This window comes from Micromys minutus (genome assembly GCF_963924665.1).
Source record: "Micromys minutus genome assembly, chromosome: 4".
Classification (NCBI taxonomy): Eukaryota; Metazoa; Chordata; class Mammalia; order Rodentia; family Muridae; genus Micromys; species Micromys minutus.
Window position 1 is genome coordinate 67,291,550 of NC_137973.1, and position 23,951 is coordinate 67,315,500.

A 23,951-nucleotide genomic window follows, 5' to 3' on the forward strand; every position below is an offset into this window, starting at 1 on the left:
AGAGATCTTTCAGCAGTGTTGACTTCATGGAAGCAAGCATGTTTTCTTTGACATTTGCAACCTTATTGCTCCTTCCTGTCCACTTAAATGGTGCAGGAAACAATTTTAAGCATTTAGATTGGTTTTTACAATTAAGCTGAAGAATGGAAGGCTTGTTTAGCAAACACCGGATGTTATGGAAAAGTGCATTTATAGAGACGTTCTCAGAGTCAGCTCACTTGACTCTGGAGAAGGACAAGGATCTTGCAGGCCCATTGTCGTTCCATTTGTTGGATTTAAGAAGTTTGTTTCATGTGAGGTCATATTTCTATCTTAGGAATATTTGAAAACGGCTGTAAAAGATCCCCAAGTACTTCCTGCTCTGAAAACCACAAAAGCAGAAAATGATCTCAAATTGTGGCAAATGGAATTGTTATTTTTTTAAAAAAAAAAATTGCGGAATATATCCAAGAAAATTATTATCATCAAGACAAACCATAATTTTTTTTCCTTTCCAAAACTTTAAAATTCCACAGATTCTTGTCTGAATGTGCTCAAAGTTCTACATGGGAAAATCCTACTGTAGCAACCACAACAATACGGAAGTATAGACAAGGCAAGTGTAAGTGACTCCTTTCTCTCAGAAAATAGTGGGCTTAGAAGAGGTTTCCTCTGCTCTCCTCCTGTGACTCAGTTCTGGTGTCCACACTGAAAACTTACTTGAGAAGTCAGTCTTGCTTGTGGAGTTGGCCCATTCGCTAGGACAATCTAGGAGTGATAAAGCTCTGTGTGTGTTTCAAAGCATTACCCTCAAGGAATGATGGGAAAGGAATTAGGATGTGATAGGCCAACAAGGGTTTGTTTCAAGCACTGCCAAAAACTAGATAAGAATGAAGATAATACGCCTGTCTCCAAAACAAGTCAGCCGTGGAAAGGTGAGAGCCGTATGACTCACTGTGGGGCCGCCCTCAGGATCCCAAGGGGGAAAAAAGTGAATTGACTCATCTACTTCCAACGATCTTCAATCCACTTTCTTTATGGTGTATTTCCTTCAGAGCAGATCTGAGTCCTCATTCCTGAGTCATCATCTTCGAAATCGTAAGATATGGAGGATGAAGATAAGACGGGTGAATGTCAGTATTCGAAGCCACCCATGGGGACCACTCAGGTGGCTTCTCTGCATCCCTCACGACAGGTAAAATCTCCAAAGCCCCAGACATTTCCTTAAGCATGTGACTATGGTTTCCAGACAGGGAGGATCATTTCTCCTCACTGGTTACCAGTTGACTAACAATTCTCCTGGAAGGGTCAGGTGACACACTCCTGAAATACTAGCACCCCGAGGAGAGATGCAGAAATATTGTGAGTAGGCAGCCAACCTCAGGTAGAGCCAGCTACCAGTGACCTAAGCTAGGAAGCTGGTAGACCTTATACTTTGTGTTCTTGGCCTTAGCCCTAGAGCAGGGGTTCGAAACCTTCCTAATGCTGAGACCCTTTAAAACAGTTCCTCAGGCTATGGTGACCTCAAAAAAATTATTTTTGTTGCTACCTCATAACTGTAATTTTGCCACTGTTAAGAATTGTAATAAGTATCTGTGTTTTCTAATAATATTACATGACCTCTGTGAAAATGTAGTTTGGCTCCCAAAGGGTTATGACCCACAGATTGAAAACCTCTTTTTATATGATTTGTGTGTGTGTGTGTGTGTGTGTGTGTGTGTGTGTGCTTCCCTTGCTCCCTTTCCCTCTCTCTCCCTCCTCCTCCCCTTTCTTAAATCACTTTGATACATTTACTTGCTATCATCTTGACTTGTCTTAACTGTACCAATTTTGGGGCCTAGTATTGTACTATGTAACTTTATGTTTATGCAACACAACATTTACAAATATAAAAACAGGGGCTTATTGTTAACTATTCTTTAATGGTTCTTTTTCTAAGTACTGGGTGACTTGTGAGTAACAAAGTTGTGTGTTTATAAGTTAATATTCTCAATTCTAATAAAGGCAGCTTGATTTGAAATTTGATATTTGATTTAATGTTTGACAGCCTATTGCTAAAAGACATGTGAAAATAAAGTTTAAAAAATTATTTATTTCATGTGAGTACTGTTCACATTCTTCAGACACAACATCAGAAGAGGGCATCAGACCCCATTACACATGGTTGTGAGCCACCATGTAGTTTCTGTGATTTGAACTCAGGACCTCTGGAAGAGCAGTCAGTGCTCTTAACCGCTGCACCATCTCTCCAGCCCGAAAATAAAGTCTTAAAGATTTAAAATTTTGTTTTAACTACAGGAGGAGAGAGTCATGAACCTCAAAGATGCAGACGGAAATGAGCCGACAGAAGACAGTAATCTGCTGACCAGCGGTGAAAAAAAGCCACAGGACTCGCCAACGGAGCCCAACAGCCTGCAGAGTCTGAGGCGATTCTTGGTCTGCCCTCCACGTGGCTGGCTGGCAAGAGTGATAACTAATGGTGTGTGTACAGTGGGGATGAACTCAGAAAATGATCAGAGATGATGTCACAGTGAGTTTCCGAAGCCATGCTGTTATAAAGACAACAAGAAATTTACTTTTCTTAAGTTCAAATTGCTAGGCAGAACAGCTCACCCGGCTGTGGCTCTGCTCCACGCAATCACTCAGGGTGGAGGTAAAAAGCTCCCACTGGAAACCATGGCTTCACAGGTGTCTGTGGTCACATTTGAGCCAGTACTTTCCTGAGTCAAAAGACCAGAGATGAGAGAACTTCTATATCTGGATAATTTCACACAATCGCTGTAAGTAAGGCTCCAGTAAGAACACTGTTGGTAAATGTCTCATTACAGAGAAGCATTGCGTAAATGTTGACCTCATTAGAGCAGAAGCAGCAAGACTGATGCTGAGCAAGAGTCTTGGTTTGCAATTCATCCATTTCTTTGTAGACTTGGAAGATTTGGGGGATGAAGAAGGATTTATCCTGACTTTTTTTTTTTTTAATATTGTTTCAGTTTAGATTTGTCTTTTAGTTTCTGGCAGTAACCTAAAATATGTGAGAAGTTTGGTGACTGTACAGGTCAAAATCAGTGATACAACTTTTTGTTCTCAAAGGAAGAGAGTGTGTGTATGCTAGTGTGTGGACAGGCATGCTGTGTACTAGTTGGGTTAGCTATGGCAACCCAACTATCTGTCATTTATACCCAACCCAACTACTCTATCATTTCCTGAAACCAAGGCTTAATTCTCAATTCCCAGTTCTCTTGACCTAGATGTGTCTGGTTTTGTTTTTTTCTTTGTTTGTTGTTTTGTTTTGTTTTAACAAAAGCCGTCTCTGTAGCTCAAGAGTCATGGTCCTCCTGCCTCAGCCTCCCCAATGCTGGCATTGCAGGCCTGCTGCACCCACCCAGCCTGAGCTAAGTCTTCTTAGAGCTGCACTTCAGAAGGGAACGCTCTCCAATATTTTCCTCATATTCATCCAGGACAATGAAAACAAGTATAAAGTGTTATACTTCAGGTGGTGCATGTTTTCATTGGGAAAGTAAGATTTTGAATCAGTGTGGAAAAAAAATTTAAACAATTAGGAACACAGAAAACTAGGGTTCAGTATATGAACTAGCCCAAGAGACCACACATCATTTGATACCTTTTCTTTTCTTTATATTATTTTTTTAAACTTTACCACGGGAAAATATAACACATAGCTAGTTAAAACATTTATAATAAAAACAGATACCTTTTGTCTGAGGAATGTTTCAAAACGAATAATGTGATTTGAGGCCTCATATTGACTTTCATCTTTTTAAAAAAGCTATTTGTGGTACCATATGTGCATGTTTGTATGCTCCCGTGTGTGTGTGTGTGTGTGTGTGTGTGTGTGTGTGTGTGTGTGTGTATGTGTGTGTGTATGCCCTAGTGTGCATGTGTGTGTGGAAGCCAGAAGTTGATGTTAAGTCTTCTTCCATCGTATTGTACATATGGACTCTGGGCACCACACTTCTTGAATGCCTTGGGTCACGGAACCCTGACCGGGATTGACCTCACTGGGGTGGCAAGACTATAAAAAGCTGGTGTCAGGTGGCCTGGGCTCTCTGGTGGAGAAGCTCGGCTTGTTTACTTTTTCTGCTGCACACGGAAGAGGCACTATTACATACAGGTACACAGGGCACCAGGGATAGTATATGCAGCTGCACGAGAAGACAGGTTTAGCTAACCCTAATGGGAACAGTCTCTAGGGAGCAGTCTTAAGGCAGTGACCATCCACGGGAGAAAGCTAGCTGTCAGCATGGGGAGTGGATGGGAAGAAGGCTTTGCCATCCCTCTGCACCTCACATGGGAAGGCTTTGCCACTCCATGGGGCTGAGGCATTGCTCTGGGATATGCTGGTGCCTATCAATAACATGCACTCTCAATTGCACTCAGTCATTGATTCGTCTGGTCTAGCCCAGCTTGCTCTGGGATCCCATCTATGTCCTGAGGACTGGAGCTACAGGTGTATTGTCATACAGACATCAGCATTTACCTGCTGAGCTAGCTCAACAGCCTGAGATCTCATTTTAAATATAGAGTTCTTCAGGACGTTCCTGAAAGAAAAAAAAAAAAAAAAAGGATGGCTCCTGGTAGCTAAGCATGTGTTCACTGCTTTCCTCTGGCTCCACTTCTGAGGCTGACAGCTTTGTTCTGTAATTGATTCCTGCATCTTTTAACACATGCAAACTCCTCTTAAGAAGCAACTGTTACCTGAAAGTTATGTTTTTTTCCAAAGTCCTAAGTGTCAGGTCAATAATTGGCTGATTTAAACCCAGTTTAGGGCTACCTTACAATATACACTTAAAGAACATTTACAATTGTATTGCAGGTATGGGGAAGGGAAGAAGGACTTTTCCAAAGTGCTCATAGCCTGAGGAAAGGGAAAGTCTTAGCTCTGTCTAGTTGTGGCATTGTTTAAAAGCTCAGCTAATGCTTGAGTAAAGTCTTCCCTAACAGTCGGAAAGCTGAGCCCTCCATTCTGCCTGGAAGATCTTAGGGACATCTTCGCTTTTGTATTTGCTTGGAAAACACTGAAAATGCCTTAGACATTTCATTGTAATGGTGGCTTACATCTCTGAGCAAAGTGTTTTTGAGGTTTTAGAAAAGAAGGCATTGGGTTTGGTCGCTGTGTTAATTTACTTTCTCTTTTTGTGATAACACAGCCATGGGCCATGTTTTTTTAAATTTTTTTAAAGTATGATAATTCTAAGCAAACATTGATTCTAAAAGAAGTGATGGTTAATGTTTAATTCAAGGCAGAACTGAATACCGGAACATAACCAGAGTTAAGATATTCTCAGATTCCTACTAAGAAGGCAGAGACAGTGATTGTTCTCTGTAATATTGACTGTTAATGGATTGAGTGATGGTGGCTTCCTTCTGCCGTTGTGAAGGGAAACAGGGCTGAGGTGTATTCAAGGTGTTGTCTATGCCCTGGTTCTCCCCTACCTCAACCCCAAACAAGGTTTTCCTGTAACATCCCTGGCTGTACTGGAACTCACTTTAGAGACCAGGCTGGCTTTGAACTCACAGAGTTCTGCCTGCTCTGCCTCCAGAGTGCTATGATTAAAGCCATGTATCACCATGGCTGACCTGATTCCCTGGCTCTTAACCTGGTTGGCAATCACTTACTTGTTCACATTACTTGTTTATAAGTTTATAACTTATAAACACTTGCATATGGGTTTAATGTTTATTTAAAAATAATTTCAGAATACATCAAAGCTTGCATGTAAAATGTTGTTTTCCTGGTGTTCTGGGTTTTATTTTTGTGTATTTATTTATTTATTTTACTCTTTCTGTTGTTGTTGGTTTTTAGGTACCATGGTTGTTCTTCTGTGGGCTGCGGTTTGGTCAATTACAGGTCCTGAATGTCTTCCTGGAGGAAATCTGTTTGGAATTTTAATCCTCTTCTACTGTTCCATCACCGGAGGCAAACTTTTTGGGCTCATTAAGTTTCCAACATTGCCTCCTCTGCCTCCTCTTCTTGGTAAGTAGTAAATGCTTCCTGATTTCCTCAAAGCAAATGATAGTTTTAAAGACTGTTCTGGAAAGCTTTGGGACATAAAGAAATAAAATATTTCAGTATTTTCTGTCCTGGAGGTGAAGGAAATTTTTTGTTGTGTTTTGTTGTTGTGTTTTGTTATTTTATTTATTTATTTTTTTTTGAGACAGGGTTGCTCTGTGTAGCCCTGGCTGTCCTAGAACTTGCTCTGTTGACCAGACTGTCCTCGAACTCAGAGATCCACCTGTCTCTGTCTTCTGTGTTCTGGATAAACGTCATGGACCACTATCTCCTGGCTAGTCTCTATTTTCATACAGTATCCTAACTTTAGTAAAAGTGTTTATCAGTGTGAATTGTGGGACTTATGGGGACACAGTACAAAAGAAGGTATCACAGAACAAGCCTGGAGAATAGAGACCTCAAGGTCTCTGACAGAGGGACTTTCCTGTCATATGCACTTGTGGTCTCAATGTGGGCAGAATTCCCTTACAAGGACCCAGGTTTATCCGCAGCTAGAATGAGAAACTTCTCGTGCCTTCATCAGTTGGGTTGTTAGTCTCGTTCCTCTGGGAACCGAAAGCTTGTTGCTGTTATTATAGTTCCTAATATTAGTTCGTAATGTGAACAGAAGTCATGGTCACTTACAACGGATTCCTCATCTTGCATAACATAATGAAGGCAGTCAGTAGACGGTGAACAGTGGTGAAGGAAGAGGCCTCGTCTAACGTGGCAGGGCAGCGTCCATTTGCCATAATTATCTCCTGAACCTTTACAAAGTAGGTTACATGTATCTTACTAAATAGTCTTCCGTGAAGGCAAATAGAGAGTCCATGTAAGTGGTTATTGTTATTGAAAACTCTGACATTGCAAATAACTCTAGGGGCTGTGTATACACAGGGACAACAGAACTGAAATTGGATTAAAGTGTCTTATTGAGGATTTGATCATTATTCCCTCTAACTGCTATACTTTGTATGTCCCTTCTATATTCAGTTATCCAGACAATATTAATCATTCTAATCATTTTATACATAAAGTGTTTCACTGATCCTTTTATTATGTGCCTTAATTATGAATTTAACTTCATTTTATCCAAAGATTAAGTAATTAAGTAAGCACCATCTACATTGTAGTCTCTGTCACATGTAAAGTGCTAAAAAAAAGGTCCCTATTTGAAAACTTGACTAGCCCTGTTTGGTCCATTCAAGGCATGCTGCTAGCCGGGTTTCTCTTGAGGAATATCCCAGTCATTAGTGATAATGTGCAGATCCAGCACAAGTGGTCGTCGTCTTTGAGAAGCATTGCCCTTTCTGTCATTCTGGTTCGTGCTGGCCTCGGTCTGGATTCTAAGGTATGAAGTATGAGTTTCTAATTATTGAATACCAAACATGTTCTTCTGATATTACGAGTATTTATAATGACTAAGCTTCAGGAAACGAACATGGACAATGCACCCGAGAGTCTCAGGAAGAGGAGGATTTATTCCAGGCAGGGCCATTGTGGGAGTCCAGATGTTCTCATGCATGTCACCAGAGCAGAGAACACAGATAAAGTCATAGTTAGAGGTGATAACTATGGGAAACAGCATGCCAAACCCAATGTATGCACGCACGCAGGGATAAGTACATTGGCTCAAGGAACTGCCTACCTTAAGGCAAACAGAATGAATCTTAAGTGTGTCTTATGTATACCTTTCAATGCATGAACGGTTCTTTGGAGACAGTCTTCATTTGGCCTCAAATGGAAGATCAGACATTATGTAGGTCAGAAACACAGACTCTGAAGTCACCTGTGTGAATGTAAATTAGGCCCCAACACTCACCAATTTCATGAACTGAGTTTGTCTCGTCTCTAAGAAGAGGAAGCATAGTTATCTACTGCGGGATTCCTGGGCACACTGTCTCTCAAAAACAAAGGATGCAGAAATGCCTGAATAGAGCTAATTAGCTGAAGAGTGCATGCTGACCGAGCGTGGTCTGAGAAAGTGCTGGAGGTCTTAGCGTCCATGTGTGATCAGAGGAACAAATTAGTGAGTTCACTCTTGTTTTTCAGGCCCTGAAGAAGCTGAAGGGGGTGTGTGTACGACTGGCCATGGGTCCCTGCATTGCGGAGGCGTGTGCATCTGCGCTTCTCTCACACTTCCTGATGGGGTTGCCATGGCAATGGGGGTTCATCTTGGGGTAATTCTTTTCATGGGAAAATATCGAATAACATTTGGGACTTCTTGATTCCATTTAAGAGAATGTTAAATAACATTTTTTAAGCACCAATTTTTTGTTTGTTTTTTGTTTGTTTGTTTGCTTGTTTGTTTTTCTCTATGCCTGATGCCTGTCCTCAGGCCTGGGAGTTAGATGGTAGATCCCACCACAAAACCTCTATAAGAGCTCACAGCTCAGTGCTCCTCAGCAGAAATGACTTGGTGGTTCTCGTACACATCCCTTCCAGACAGTGTCCTATTTTCATGTCCAGCAGGTGGGAGCCATGAGACATGTATATGTTAAAAGTATACAGAAAGAATTTAGTATTTACATAGGGTGGACAACAAGAAATTCTTTCCTACCGGAAGTAGGACTCAGGGCCACTACCTAGATTCCATCTCCTTCTCTATGATTTCTGGTTAGCCAGTCTCTCTGTGCCCCATCTCCTTACTTGTGTCTATTTCATAGTGTTATGGTGGTAATGAGGTGAATTCGTATTGTGAAGTCCTTGAAGTGGGCGCTTTGAGCATAGTCAGTAAGCAAAACTCTTCCCAGAGTTCCCTGGTTGCTCCTACTAGCTTCCTGCCCACACCTTCAAAGCCTCCTCCTTCAGATCTGTTGTTTTATTTCACATCTCAAGACCCAACTGAAGCCCTCTTGCAGTTGAGAATGTTCATGGTAATTTTCACACCTTAACACATGACTGCTGTGTGTGTGTATGTGTGTGTACATATATATGAATATATATGTGAATATATATGCATATATTTTAAAGATTTATTTATTTATTCTATTTGTATGAGCACACTGTAACTGTCTTCAGACACACCAAAAGAGGGCATCAGATCCATTATAGATGGTTGTGAGCCATCATGTGGTGACTGGGAATTGAACTCAGGACCTCTGAAAGAACAGTCAGTGCTCTTAACTGCTGAGCCACCTCTCCAGCCCGTATAAAGCACCTACTGGGGCCTAACTTTATTACTAACTCAATATGTCTCATGATACAAATATTGTATGCAACATAGGTCACCACAAAATAGACCGTTCATAGATATCCTTCAAAAAGCAGTGTTCTGTAGAGCTTTCTGCATTTCTGGTTTAGTGTTTCTGGGTTGATAAAGAGATAGCATTCATCCAAAGTCAAACCTAACCTGTAAGAGTACGGAAAACAGAGGCTCTGTTATGAATTTCGAGGTGGTGGTCATTGGACAGTTTAGCTAAGCCATAGTGTCTGACACCCGGCTGCTTAGTTTTGTCGTAGGTGCTGTGTCTCCAGCTGTCGTGGTTCCTTCGATGCTCCTTTTGCAGGAAGGAGGCTACGGTGTTGAAAAAGGTATCCCAACTTTGCTCATGGCTGCGGGCAGCTTCGATGACATCCTGGCCATCACTGGCTTCAACACGTGCTTGGGCGTGGCCTTTTCCACAGGTAATCTCAGCTGTCCAGAGCAGGCTACTCTCTCACAGTGTTTAGACTGTGGAATGGTTACTTAAGGCAATTCCTGGGGGCGGGGGGGAGATGCTAGATCTCTCCCCAGAGCCATCACAAAACAGAAGCGGGGTATCCTGTCTTTGCCCTAATAGGTGGAGTGCAGGCGTTTAGGAGGATACACGGTAGGGAGATTTACAGAGGGGTAGTTCTTGGAGCGGTCTAGGAACGTTTAAGGGTAGAAACCATACAAAGGGTGGGAGGAGGTTTGGTAGTAGGCACTCGGGAGAGACAGCAGTCCAGGTGAGAGGAACCTGTGATTCTAAAGTAGGAGCGTTTCCTGTCCTCCTGTCTTTAGCTTTTCTCATTCCCATGTAAATGCGTGTTCTGTAAGTTCTGGCTTCACAAGGTTACTTTTTTGTTCTGTAATGTAATGTTCTGATTCCCTATGGAGACCTAAGGGATCATCACCTGTAGTTTAACTCCACCACGTGACTCTGCCCGCTTTACATTTGCACTGCTCGCCTTGTACGAACCTTCAAAACAGCAGTTCTTGGCCTTAGCTACAAATTAGCATTACTCAGGGAGATTTATTTCATTTTATTTTTTGAATGTAGACATTACCTTAGACTAATTAGATGAGCACCCTTGGGAATGGAAACTAGCGTAGCCATGACTCTAGTCATGGCTTCAAAGCAGCAGGGTTTGCCTTAGGGTCACAGAGGAGGCGAGAAGACCAAGCTTCAGAGAGGAAGTCTTAGAGCAGTCTCTGAGCAGTTTCTAGTTTGCGCATCCTCCTGGCGACTCTGTTGTGACACCTCCGCCTGCTCCTCAGGCCCGTTCTCAGACCTTCTGAATTTGAACCTGACTAGATTTCCTGATAGAATTGCTAGGTATGAGCCCAAGGATTTTGTTTGTTTGTTTTAAGCAACATTTTACAGTACAGAAAACTGAACCACACTAGTCACATTCTAAAGTATATCCTGTTTTGGGGGGAGGGGATCGAGACAGGATTTTCTCTGTACAGCTCTTGCTGTCATGGAACTTGCCCTGTACACGAGGCTACCCTGGAACTCAGAGATCTACCTGCCTCTGCCTTCCAAGTACCGAGGCTAAGGGTGTGAGCCACCACATGTAGCACATCCGCTCTTGAAACAGCTTGAGCACCGTCTGCCATCACAGATGGGTTTTTGTTTTGTTTTAGTTGATAGAGATGAAATAGACTGAGGACCTTTCTCTTATCGGGTAAATGACCCACTCACCCAAACCCTGCACATCCATTGGGGCACTTTGACAAGCACGCCATAAGCCTTCCAGAAAGCTGTCGTTCCAAGGAAGATTACGGGACAGAATTTGGTTTTAAATGAGAGAACTGCTCCTTGTAACAATAAGAAGCCACGGTGAACTTTTGTCTCAAGACAGTCGAAAAAACGGCTTTTCGAGCTGGCGAGGTGGCTTTGGGGTTAAGAGCACTTGCTATTCTTACAGAGGACCCAGGTTCAATTCCCAGCACTCACTTGGTGCTCACAACCATCTGTAATTGCAGAACACGCTCTTCCTAGCAGGCACACATGTAGTATGCAGACACAACACCCAGGCATGTAAAATAGACAGAAAAGAAAAAATGGTCTTACATGAAGGACAGCTTTAACAATTTTCTGAACGATGTCTTAACAAACACTTTTAAATTAAATTTCCTGAGTCCTGTTTGCTATAATGGGAGTTTCTATGACCCTTGGCATTGTGATTTTCTCCAAAAGGATTAAGTCACACACAAAGAAAAAAAATTCTTTTTAGGGAAATTTTAACAAATAATTTGTTTCAGACTTATTGTTACATAAAGTTAGGCAGATGTTTTACCTTGTTAGATTCTTAAGTTACTTTTAGCTATAGATCTGGTGCTTGTAACTTGAAAACTCAAACAGTTCTATCCCTCTGTTCCTCTGTACATAGAACACAGTAGAACAAGCCTGCTGTGCATAATGGATTTTGTCTTTCAGAATTTGACAGGCTTGAGAAACTATTAAGTTAAATTAGCCTGCGGAAAGTATACAAGTTACACCTTGCATGGGCTTTGAAAGCTTTGTCCAACGATTTGCTTCCTCTTCTTAAGAGAGGGAAGCTGTTTGTTTTGTTTTTGAGGCAGGTTGTTTTTTCCTCTGTCTAGCCCTGGCTGTCCTGGAACCTGCTCTGTAGACCAGGCTTGGCCTCTTCCTCCTGAGTGCTGGGAATAAAGGTGTGTGCCACCACATGTGGCTAGAACACTTTTTAAAAAAGATTTATTCATTTAGTATATACTGTAGCTGTCTTCAGACATGCCAAAAGAGGGTACAGATGGTTGTGAGCCACCACGTAGTTGCTGGGATTTGAACTCAGGACCTCTGGAAGAGCAGTCAGTCAGTACTCTTAACCATTGAGCCATCTCTCTAGCCCCAGAGAGAAGCATTTTAAAAGTTATTTAAAGTCACCTGTATTAAAAATGTGGAGAGTATGGGGCTGGAGAAACAGCTCAACAGTTAGGAACATTGGTTACTCTTCCAGCACCCACAGGACATCTGCCAACTGTCACTCTAGCGCCAAATCTGAGGCCCTCTTTTGGCTTCCTAGGGTCTGCATATGGTACATAGATAAACATGCAGGTAAAAACACCCACATACATAAAATGATTCTTAAAAATATGGGGCATAGGAAATGCCTGTAATAATTCTCTTCCATGTAGTTGTGTGATTGATCTTGATGTTAGACTGAAGTTTGTGCATTTATGGATTTAAAGTCCTGACGAAACTTTTTCTTTCCACGTGTTTTCAGGGTCTACAGTTTTTAACATCTTCAGAGGCATCTTGGAGGTGGTAATCGGTGTGGCAGCTGGATCTTTTCTTGGTTTTTTTATCCAGTATTTTCCGAGCAGGGACCAGGTAAAAGAAGTAATACGAGAAACATCGTGTTGTAAAATTGTCAATGGAAGAACTTTCTAGAATGCCTTCCTCAAAGCTGGATCTGCAGGGAAATGGCGCCCATCTTTACATGGCTGACTATGTCATTGGTGCTATGCATGAGGGGCAGGAGAATGACGTGCACAAGGTCCTAATGCAGCTGTCAATATTATCTGCATTCCAAGCTTCACTGAGGCACAATATCAGATCCAAACAATGGAAAATGCAGGTTTCCACTTGTGCAGTATCCAACTAAGTCAGCATTTATAATGGCTTTTTTAAAACCCAGTTTAGTATCAAAATACTTTAAATTCTAGTGCTGTCAAACAGATAAGATTTCAGCATCTTATTTTAATATGGCAAAACATCTCTCTCAAAGCTGTTATTAATGGAGAGCAAAAGCTGATTCTTCTCACTCCCTTAATTTTTCTAAAGTTGAAAATGCATATGGAAATGTTTATATATTTGTGAATATATATTTTGAAATTTCAGAAGGTTGACAATGGCCCTGGAAATCCAGCTAAAGGAAGCGCTGTGTGCAGAACATTCTTGTTTTCATCCTCGGTAGAGAGTAATCAGTCGTTAAAATCAGTTATTTGAAATAATTGAGCTAAGCACCTTGTAATTTTTTCTTCCAGGACAACCTGGTATGGAAGAGGGCCTTCCTGGTTCTGGGTTTTGCCGTGTTAGCTGTGTTCAGCAGTGTGCATTTTAGCTTCCCGGGGTCAGGAGGCCTGTGTACTTTGGTCATGGCTTTCCTGGCAGGCGTGAGGTGGACTGACAAGAAGGTGAACTTCACTGTAACTTCATCTGCTCACGATGACGATGACGATTATTTGGATAAAATTCTTTCTTTCCAGCTTTTTGGTTTTTGATCTTTTTCGAGACAGGGTTTCTCTGTGCAGCCCTGGCTGAACTTGCTTTGTAGATCAGGCTGGCCTCAAAATTACAGAAATCACCCCCCGCCCCCTGCCCTGCTCTGAGTACTAAAGGCCTGTGCTACCGTGCCTGGCTGTTTTAGAGGTGTTGCTCATTTGAATTATATATGCATATTTTCCTTAACCGTGTGGTCACGGTAGCAAAACAGTAAGCAACCTAAAATTATATCTCAAATACAGTATAGTTAATCCTGGTCTGGCCTGTATAGTTAAGGCTGATCTTGAACTCCCAACCTTCCAGTCTCACAGAGCATGGAGCTCACCTGTTTGGCTAAGTTAGCTAGCTGACCATTGAGCTCTGGGGATCCAACTGCCTCTGATTTCTTATTTATGGATCTCAAATCCCTACCCCAAATCAACGGTAGCTAAATAATAAAAGTGTTCTTTGCTTCTCTTTTAGTCAGAGGTACAAAAGGTAATTGCAGTTACCTGGGACATTTTCCAGCCTCTTCTTTTTGGTCTGATTGGCGCAGAGGTCTCCATTGTGTCTCTCAGAGCAGGAACGATTGGTAAGGACTTCTCAGGGGTTCTGGTGCTAAAACTATACCTTCAAATCCCGATCTGGAATATCTTCAGGAGGCATTTGTTTACCACCGTCACAAAAACTGTGGCCTAAGTCTTCAGAGAGGTCGGCTAAAGAGTAATGCTTGCTAATCGAAGTGGAAAACCAGGCCTCACCCCTCCTACCCACCCACCCCCCAACATAGAGATATTCATCTGGCCTGTTCTGATGAAGAGCTAGAAGTTTAAAGGCACCAGTTGCTCTGCAATGTGTTCTCGTGGGATGGAAATGTTCCCTATTCATTGTTTATCCTACACTCAGACAGCATCATGTTAAGGTTGTCTTGATGGACAGCACTGCACACGCAATTATTTAATTCGCAAGCATCACTCCTCTCCTCACATCTCAGCGTTCTTCCATTCGTGCCAGGAATCTGGTCCCCTCCCCTCCCCCCACTGAGCGTGAATACTTCCCCCTTATTCTTCTTTTTCTCAAAAATGGGTATAGATATAGCATCTGTGTGTCTGCATATCTGTGTGACAGCATGTTGCATGTGAACACGGATGTGAACACGGATGCATCCATGTATCAGGGCACAAATGGGTTCAGTTCATGCTTTCGGCCTTGTCTTTCTCGGATGCTGCTGTACTGCAAGTCTCAGGCAAGCTGGCCAGAAAGCTTCTGGTCCAGAAGTGTCTCTGCCTCCCATTCGAGGAGTGCTGGAGTTACAGATTCAGGCCAACATACCCAGCTCTTTGAGTGAGTTGTGAGGAGTGAATTTGAGACATCAGCCTTAAGGGACTGGCTCTTTTACCCCATCTCCCTGGCCCTCCGTTATATCTTTTAATATGCCATCTACAACTTTGTTCTCTTTAGAATCTAAAAGTTTCTAATGTCACGTTTCTTTTTTATAAAAGATTTATTTATTTTATGTGTCTGAGTTCACCATCACTCTCTTCAGACACACCAGAAGAGGGCATTGAATCCCATTACGGATGGTTGTGAGCCAATTCCTGAGGATTTGAACTCAGGACCTCTGGAAGAACAGTCGGTGTTCTTAACCACTGAGCCATCTCTCCAGACCCTAATGTGATGTTTCTTAAAAAGCCATCTCCAGTCTCCCTGTATATCATTTAATACATTAATGCTAAATCAGTGGTTCTCAACCTTCCTAACGCTTCAACTCCTCATGCAGTAGTAACCCCAACCATCAAATTATTTCTGTCGCTACTTCCTAACTGTAGTTTTGCTACTGTTATGACTCATATGTAAATATCCTGCATGCAGGACGTCTGATGTGCAGCCCTGTGAAAGGGTCATTCAACCCCGAAGGGTTCCTGCTGTGATACATAAACACAGGAAAATGAGGGTCTTGCTGCAAAGTGTTGTGTGCACCCAGTGTGTGATGTGCTGACAATGGTCTGGTGGGTCTCAAAATAAGAGGGAGACAGAAGCATCAGCATCTAATTTAAATTTCCACTGTGAGAATTCAAGTTGGTTTGATTAAATTCTGGTTTTATAGAGGAAACGATTGTAAGCCACAGTATGATTGGACTTACTCATTGATTTATAGGTTTCATGACACTCTTCTGTATTTGATGCTTTAACACTATTTCCAATGAATGTTTGGACGTTATTCCTACTGGAAATGTTTTGAAATGTAATTTCTCCTAGCAAAGCATTATTTCTAAAAACCGATCATTTCTTTCAGGCCTTTGTGTTGCGACCCTCAGCATCGCAGTGTTGATACGAGTTCTGACCACATTCCTCATGGTGTGTTTTGCTGGTTTTAACATAAAGGAAAAGATATTTATTTCTTTTGCCTGGCTTCCAAAGGCCACAGTCCAGGTAAGTAAGGATCAATAGAAAGGCCCATCATTTTAGCTGTTACCTCTGTATAACACCTCCAAATACTAAGAAGACTTACCTAAGTATGGAGAAAGTAAACAGTTGGTAAATGACAGAAATAAGTAAGTGGATGCGTGGTTGAATAGTTATGAAGATTTTACTTTAGTCTACTCTCTTTTTTTTAAATCATTTTTATTGGATATTCTATGTATTTACATTTCAAATGTTGTAAGTCTCTTTTATAACGACTCATTCATCAGAGTGAAGGTAAAAACATCCAAAAACTTCCTTAAAAACTAGAAAGCAGTAGGGACCAGGCTGAGCTGAGCTTTTATCATTCAAAACACTAAGTCTGAAAAGAGCCTTTTTAACTCATCTCAGATCTCACAAGAAGAGAAAAGGGAGCAAGGAGGGAGAAGGGAGGGAGGATGAAGGGAGGGGGAAGGGAAGAGGGAGGGAGGAGGGGATAGAGGGGAAGAAGAAAGGCAGGCAATCAGTAGTGAGTGAGCGCGGCTCATCTTATCCATCAGCAGCCCTATGATTGATGATTTGTTCAGATCTTTATATATATAAGGAAAGAGAGAGTAATTAAAAAGGAATTTGCTGTTTTGTTTTGTTTCTCTTTGCAGACCTGGTTGTCCTGGACCAGGCTGGCCTTGAACTCAGAGGTGAATGCCACCAAGCCATGACCTGAAAGGGAATTTAGCAATGCTTTTCTGTGTTTCCTCTTTACCCATGGCAGCCACAGTCTAAAAATATCAAATGGAAAATGACAGAAAGGAACATTTTAGTTTAAAATGCCACTTTGAGTGGCTGGGGGGGGTGGGGCGGGGGCAGGCGTTGCTCTGGCCTGCTCCATCTTGCTTTGACTGCCATGGGATGTGCGTGTGTCTCCGCCCAGAATGTCTGCCCCATAGACACTGCACCATGTGGTAGCTGTCTTAACTCCCACATTGACTGCAATATTCCAGGATCGTTCTTTTACTCAATAATAGTGCCAAAGGACAAGAGTTTTGATTAGAGCAATTTGTACGTGACAAATTGAAGCCACAAGATTTTTTTCTTTAAGTTTAAAAGATAAAAAAAAGTTCCTGATTTGATAAGGTTAAAAAAAAAAAAAAAAAAAACTATTGTATATAGCCATTTTGGTGCTATCCATGTTTTTATTGATCTTCTGGGTGTTGAGTTTTATAAAACAGCACAGGAAAGCACCTTAGAGGGCCCTGCCAAAGTATCCCTCTGATCAAGCCAAGTGACAGTCTGGTATAAAAGGAAGTTTATTTGAGACCTGGAGGAGGGGTAGAAGACAGAGAAGGACTGGGGGTGGAAGAGAGAGAGAGGAACTGTTGAGTGGAGCCTGGAGGAGATGCTAGTGCTGAGGACCTTGTAACCATGGGTGCATGGTTGAGGGCAGACTCTTGGTTTGATTTCCTCAATGAGTATTGAGAGGATGAAACTCACAGCTAACTAAACGTCACGACAATATCTCGGTCAGTTAACCCAAAATTTGTACACAAATCCACAAGTACCGAAGAAAACACAAATAGATACTTGACTGGCATTGTCGAGCATGCATTTATCAGGATATCTGGAAATGCTAATTAAATTAGAATCGTATAGGTTGTAATTTCTTACAAATATAGATCTATGACTGTGTTATCTATTTTCAGGCAAATTACATGGGATAAGTCAAGTATCTGATAGACTATCCTGCAGTTTGGAGTATGCAGACTTTTTCCATTGTGCAATGAAAGCCAGATATGTGGTTACTTTAGGGGCATTTCGAGGATTCATATATGCCAGATTGCATTCTAGTCAGATATGTGGTTAATTTAGGGCATTGTGGGGATTCATATTTGCCGTGACTGCGTTCTAGGCTGCAGACTATGGATCTATTCAGTCCAGAGACATTTATATTCACAGACTTTCACAGGTATCTCTCAGGCACGGATGTGAAGAAGACAGTGTATTAGTACAATACATTGAACAATTTGTCTGAGTGGTAGCTGCAGCTTCCAAGCTGCTATTAACATTGGTAGGTAAATACCAAAAATTGAAGGCTGATACTCTTTTACCATGAAAGCAATTTTTAAAATAAGGAGAAATTATATATATGATGTGTTGGGGAACTATATGTCATGTGGAGGCAAACACACTCCTATGATTCTCGGAGAATGAGTTCAAAGACACCCATGGGTACCAAATCTGCAGACGCTCAAGATGTTATACAAAAGGCTTATTGATTTTTTATAACTTAAGCATATCTTCTATGTTCTTTGACTTTTCTCTTAGTTACCTGTCATAGCTAATATGTTGTAAATAGTTCTTGTAATATTTAGAGAGTAATGATGAGGAAAAAGTTTGCACATATTCGTACAGATTCAAACTTCTGAGCCTGGATTTAGTTGAATGTACCAGTGAAGAACAGCTATAGAATGACTGTATTATCTTATGCGGAATTTTAGTTTTTTCCTAGTATTTTGAAATGTACGGACCTTATAGTACATGACCAATGTACATCGCTTGCATAAGGAAGTGTTCTCCATTTAAGGAGGGCAACTTTGCAGATAACCAAACCCATGGCAGGACACTTTGCAAGAAGAGTTAGTTGAGCAAAAGGAAAAGCAACTTGTTTTCTCAGAAGATACAATATGTCTCTTTTAAAACATGCGTGTCTTATGTTTCCAACCAACCTTGTGCTAAAACTTCCGTAGGCTGCCATTGGCTCTGTGGCTCTTGACACGGCAAGATCACACGGAGAGAAGCAGCTAGAAGACTATGGGATGGATGTTTTGACAGTCGCATTTTTGGCCATCCTCATTACAGCACCAGTTGGAAGCCTACTGATTGGTTTGCTGGGTCCCAGGGTTCTTCAGAAATCTGAACGTCAAAACGAAGAGGAGGTTCAAGAAGACACTTCCGCACACCTTCCGAGGTAAGAAAAAATGCTGACCGTAATGGTTTGAAAACTGTTTTCTGAAGTTAATTGCATCAGGATGGAAATTGAAATAGATAGTGTTGAGGTTTGAAATGTATTAAAACTAAACACAATTTACAATCAATAAACAAAAGAAAGACCAAGGCCCATAGCCTCATCTGCTCCCCAGAGCTTGCTTTCGGTTACTGTTAGGTGGAAAGTGTGTTATTTATATTCTTTTAAGACACAGTCTCAATGTATATTCCAAGCTGACCTGGAATTTGTGATCCTCAAATTCTGGAGCACTGTGGTTATGGGTGTGCGTCACTGCAGGAAGACAAAGTCAGATTGTTTTTAGGGAATTGATATGGAAATTTCCTCTCACTTTATATTGATGAGCTTATCAACTTTAAGAAGACAGGAAAGAGTCTCTGACACATCTATTGGTAAATCCACAGAGAATAAAAAACTTGGAGGCCAGAGATGCCATTACATTGCATGTTCCTATCATTTAACACCATGTCTAACCAAGCATGATGACTTCTTTCTGTAATCCCAGATCTTAGGAGACTGTGGCAGATGCTTGCCCAGAATTTCAAGGTCAGCCTGGGCTACAGTGTAAGTTTTAGGCAAACCGGGTTACACACATTGAGACTGTATCTGAATGAAGCTTATAGGAACTAGGAAGATGCTTGCTCTGCAGGCATGAGGGCCTCAACAACAATGTAAAGAAACTGGGTGTGACAGTGCAGTCCTTTAGCTCTGGTGCTGTTGGAGGCAGGAGTTGAAGCTTGGGTAGAGGTAAGTGAATCCCAAGGGCTGGATGGGTATCCAGTCTAGCCAACCAGTGAGCACCATGTTTAATGAATGCTTTTATCTCAAAAAGGCAGTAGGGATTAATAGAGCAAAACACTCAACATTGACCTCTGATCTGTACACAGCCATGCAGAGTCCACACACAAATATACATAAACACACAGACACAGACACAGACATAGATATGCACACAGACACACACAGAGTGACCCAGATGCAGACACACAGAGACATATACTCACATACACACACACACACATACATGTGCACACATACAGACACTCACAGACAACAAAGCAAACAATAATAATGACGACAAACTCAGTACACGCACAGACCTTTACAAGTGCTCTCTGAAAATGAAACCTTCTTTCTCAAGAAGTTGTGACATGTCATCTGAGAATGAATGAGAGGAAGGTTCAACCTGCGCAGGCCACAGTTTATCCCATGGCAACAGACGATGCTGACCTTTGTGTATCACTCCTGGTCCCCTTCATCCTAGGAACCATGTTGCTGTATGCATACCTTGGGTGTTTGTTTTTAACTTTTCATAACCAAGGGAACCTTCTTCTCCCAGGAGTCAAGGTGCATTTTAATCTTGCAGTACTTTTGACATATGTGGGGATAGTGAATCGGGTGAGCCATGACTGTTCTGATCCCACCCAGTAAACTGCAAAACGCCTGTCTGTCCTCTTATGAACTACTGTTGTGATCTGTTCTAATGTGACATTTAGATTCAAAATTTTCTTAATAGTCTCTGGTTCTAATTGGTTCACTTAGATGTCAAGAAAAAAAAAAAACCTCTGTTCTAAGGCATAGTTTTAATATTTCCTGAATGCTTGTACTTACAGTGTAGACTGGATTTCTTTATACCTAAGACTGATTGTGTGGTAAGGATTAAAGCAAATATCATGGGCTAGGTGCATCTGTTTCACTACTTTGTCAGACTCTCAAACTATATCTGGTCATCACATAGTTATTCTGGGTATCATAGGAGATTGGTTTCAGAGCCCCCTCAGATACTAAAGATCAGTAGATGCTAAAGTCCTTTGAACAAAATACTGCATTTATATAACATGCACATGCCCTCCTATGTGCATTTTAACTTAAATTGAATTATATTTTAATGTTTCCGGTATATTTAATTATTTATTTGTGGGAGGCAAAACAGTGCCAGCCAAATGTAGAGGTCAGAGGGGAATCTTTCTACCCACTATGCGGATTCTGGGAATAGGATGCAGGCCAGTAGGCCAGCAGGATTGGTTTCAAGCTCCTGTACCTTAAAAAAAAAAAAAACAGCTTGCATGTCCAGTATCACATTTTTAACACACATATTTGACTGACTCACCCAAACTTCACTTCCTGATGAGCTGTCATCTTCCTTACATAAACCTAAAGCATTTACATCCCCAAGAGTTCATCACTCCCGGGCACAGGACCATGTTCTATCAGAGTTTTGCAGCATAGCTCTGCAAAAGATTCTTCTTCCCAGCTTTTCCCAAAAGTCATTTTGTCCTTCCTTCAGGAAATAACTGCCAGTAGGAAAAAAGAACAAAGATTTGCTTGATCCATTACAATGACCTTATGTAATCTATTTTGAAAAGTTTTTATTACATTTATTTGGTGGGTGTGTGCATACGCGTGCATGCACACACATTCATGTATCTGCCGTGGAATGAGTGTGGAAGTCGGAGAACAGCTGACAGTTGATTCTCTCCTTTTACCATGTGAGTCCTATAGATGCAATTCAAGTGCTTACCTGCTGAGTTGTCTTACTGCCTCTAATCTTTCAAAAGAGAAAACTGCCAAGGACCAGCTTCAGCTTGGGGGTGGGAGGAAGGGAGTTCTGAAGAGGAAATATTTGGGAATAACTTGAAATCAGTTGTGGGGCACAAGCTGACAGTCTTGTGTTCTGTTCCTGCTGGCTTTGCAGACAGCTCAGTCTTTTGTTTACTATCAATTCCGTCATCCATTCCAGGGTTCCTTTTGATTACCAGCATTTTATGACCTTAGTACCTTGATTCTTAGAAAAAGACAGCAAGTACATTTTTAACATAGCAATGAATTCAGAGATCTGCCTGCCTTTGTTAGCAGAGACCATAAACTAGCTGGAGGAGGAATCTGGCTCTGAGATCTACTGCTATTCCTGGGCCTAAATTAGTTCTTTCCCAGGCTGAGCTTGAACTCAGGAATCTGCCAGTAAGCACAAGAATTAAACTTAGCTGGGTAGAATCTTGTCCTATGGTCACAACTCCACAAATCTCTTTATCTCTTTAATATCTTTTGGATAAACTCACAGTGCAGCTACCTCTGTTCATTTAGGTCTCTGAAGTCCCTCATGTAATTCATATTGCATGCTTATGAATAGTTGAGAAATCCTGCTAATATATATTTGAACTCATGGTTTTAGAGTTCTTTCCCATGGTCTTAAGGGCTGTGTCTGAAGGTCACAACTTTTACCATTTCGCTAAGGACATTACACACACCCTTGTCTCCCAAACCCATGCTGTCTCTGTTTATCCTGGGGTCATTCACTTTGCCAGAGAGGACATTCCCCAATAACCTTGGCAGGAAGAATATTTCCTGAAAGAAGAACATAAAGTAAATTATGTACATTATTATACAAACCAGCCCCACACCCACAGCAGCCATCAGCACTTGTGGGGGCCAATCTGCTGACTCTGCTCCAGGGGTAGGAAACTGTCATTCCTTCCAGACCACGCAGGACTCAGCAGGAAACAACTTTCGATCTTCATAAATGTATCTACATCAAGCTGAAGGCAGAAAGGTATTATAATAAAAAAAGACGAATTCTCACTGTCACTGCAAAAATGTTCCACTTTGAATTAGACCTTGCATTGGTCAGGTTTTCATAGCTGACCCTGTGGCCTGAAACAACCAACTTACATGGTTTTAAAATGACTAGTTAGCTCCATTGCTTTTGAACCTGGGATAAAAGAGAGCACAGGGTGTAGAGTTTGAGGTAAAGGATAGCTGCTCACTTTAGGCCAGTAACCAAAATGAGAAAAGTGAGCCTGGACTGCCAAGCCTCTTCCAGGGCACATCCCCCAGGATCTAACACCTCCCAGCAGGATGCAGTTCTTATAGTTTCTGCCACCTTTCAATAGGACCAAGCTTTTAGTATATGGGCCTTTAGGAGAACGTTCTAAATCTAAGCCAAAGCAGACCTATAATGAAGAATTTTAAAAGGAGCAGGAATAGCAGGGTAGGGTGGCCAGCAAGGTAGGTGGACCAGCAGGGTAGGTGGACCAGCAGGGTAGGTGCACCAGTGGGGTAGGTGGACCAGTGGGGTAGGTGGACCAGCAGGGTAGGTGGACCAGTAGGGTAGGTGGACCAGTGGGGTAGATGGACCAGCAGGGTAGGGTGGCCAGCAAGGTAGGTGGACCAGTAGGGTAGGTAGACCAGCAGGGTAGGTAGACCAGCAGGGTAGGTAGGTCAAGCGGTAAAGGCACTTGCTCAGGAATCTGACAATCTGAATTTGGTGCTGGATCCAATATGTCAGAAGAGGAGAATCATTCCATCAAGCTGTCCTTTGATCTTAATGGACCACATTGTGGCATCCAAGCACATATGAGCGTGTGCACACACAATACATGACAGATAGACAGATAGATATGTAAAGCACAATTTAATATCCAGGAGTAAAAGCTGTTTTGTGTCAGGAAAAACAAAATGCACGTGTCCTTCTAAGCAGTTAGGTCTTTGCCAGTAATAATTGTTTTCATCTGTTTTAGGAAGCCTGGGAACTCCGTTACAGATGCCTGATGGACCACGTTTACCATCCCAACCCTCCATCAACCTTATTTCCCTTTGATTCATAATAAAAATATTAGAAAGCTTTATAAGCTAACAGCACCGCAGGTGTTTACTTCCTGAGAAAGACTGGAGGACAGGTTACTTCAGAAAGTGAGAGAAAGTAATTAGAGCAAATGAAACATTCATGATACATTTCTTCTTATAGTATTAAAAATCTCATATCATAAAGCAATGATTTTTTTAAAAATGGAATTCTGTTGTATTTTTATGAGCATCCAATAAAGTAGGGTTTTGTTGTTGTTGTTGTTGTTGTTCCTGTTTTTCTCTCTTTTTTAATCTATATGGAATGAAAGTGAATGGAAAATTGTGTAAGAAAAGCAGTGGGGGGCAGCAGGGTGTCAATAGAATCTGTCTAAAGCAGCTGTTGAGCAATTCTTATCATACTTCCAGATGTTCTTTAGTTTGTTCAAAATAGTTGGAGGCTCTCAGTGTCTCTATGCACACATGTACGATGTGTCTGATACACAGAGTTCCACGGAGGCTCTCAGTGTTTCTATGCACACATGTATGATGTGTCTGATACACAGAGTTCCACTGGAGGCTC

General features: G+C 41.6%; 1 protein-coding gene across 1 annotated transcript; it reads left to right on the forward strand.

The window, feature by feature from the left end:
* Positions 1-1,084: 1,084 nt before the first annotated feature.
* Positions 1,085-23,449, forward strand: SLC9B2 (solute carrier family 9 member B2; the record flags this gene model as incomplete). Its single annotated transcript, XM_080915377.1, has 12 exons — positions 1,085-1,174; positions 2,278-2,458; positions 5,804-5,974; positions 7,198-7,340; positions 8,042-8,169; positions 9,441-9,616; positions 12,425-12,531; positions 13,188-13,337; positions 13,888-13,996; positions 15,701-15,837; positions 18,552-18,772; positions 23,326-23,449. The coding sequence occupies 12 exons, from the start codon at positions 1,085-1,087 to the stop codon at positions 23,354-23,356; spliced, it is 1,644 nt and encodes a 547-aa protein (XP_080771503.1). The 3' UTR covers positions 23,357-23,449.
* Positions 23,450-23,951: the final 502 nt, after the last annotated feature.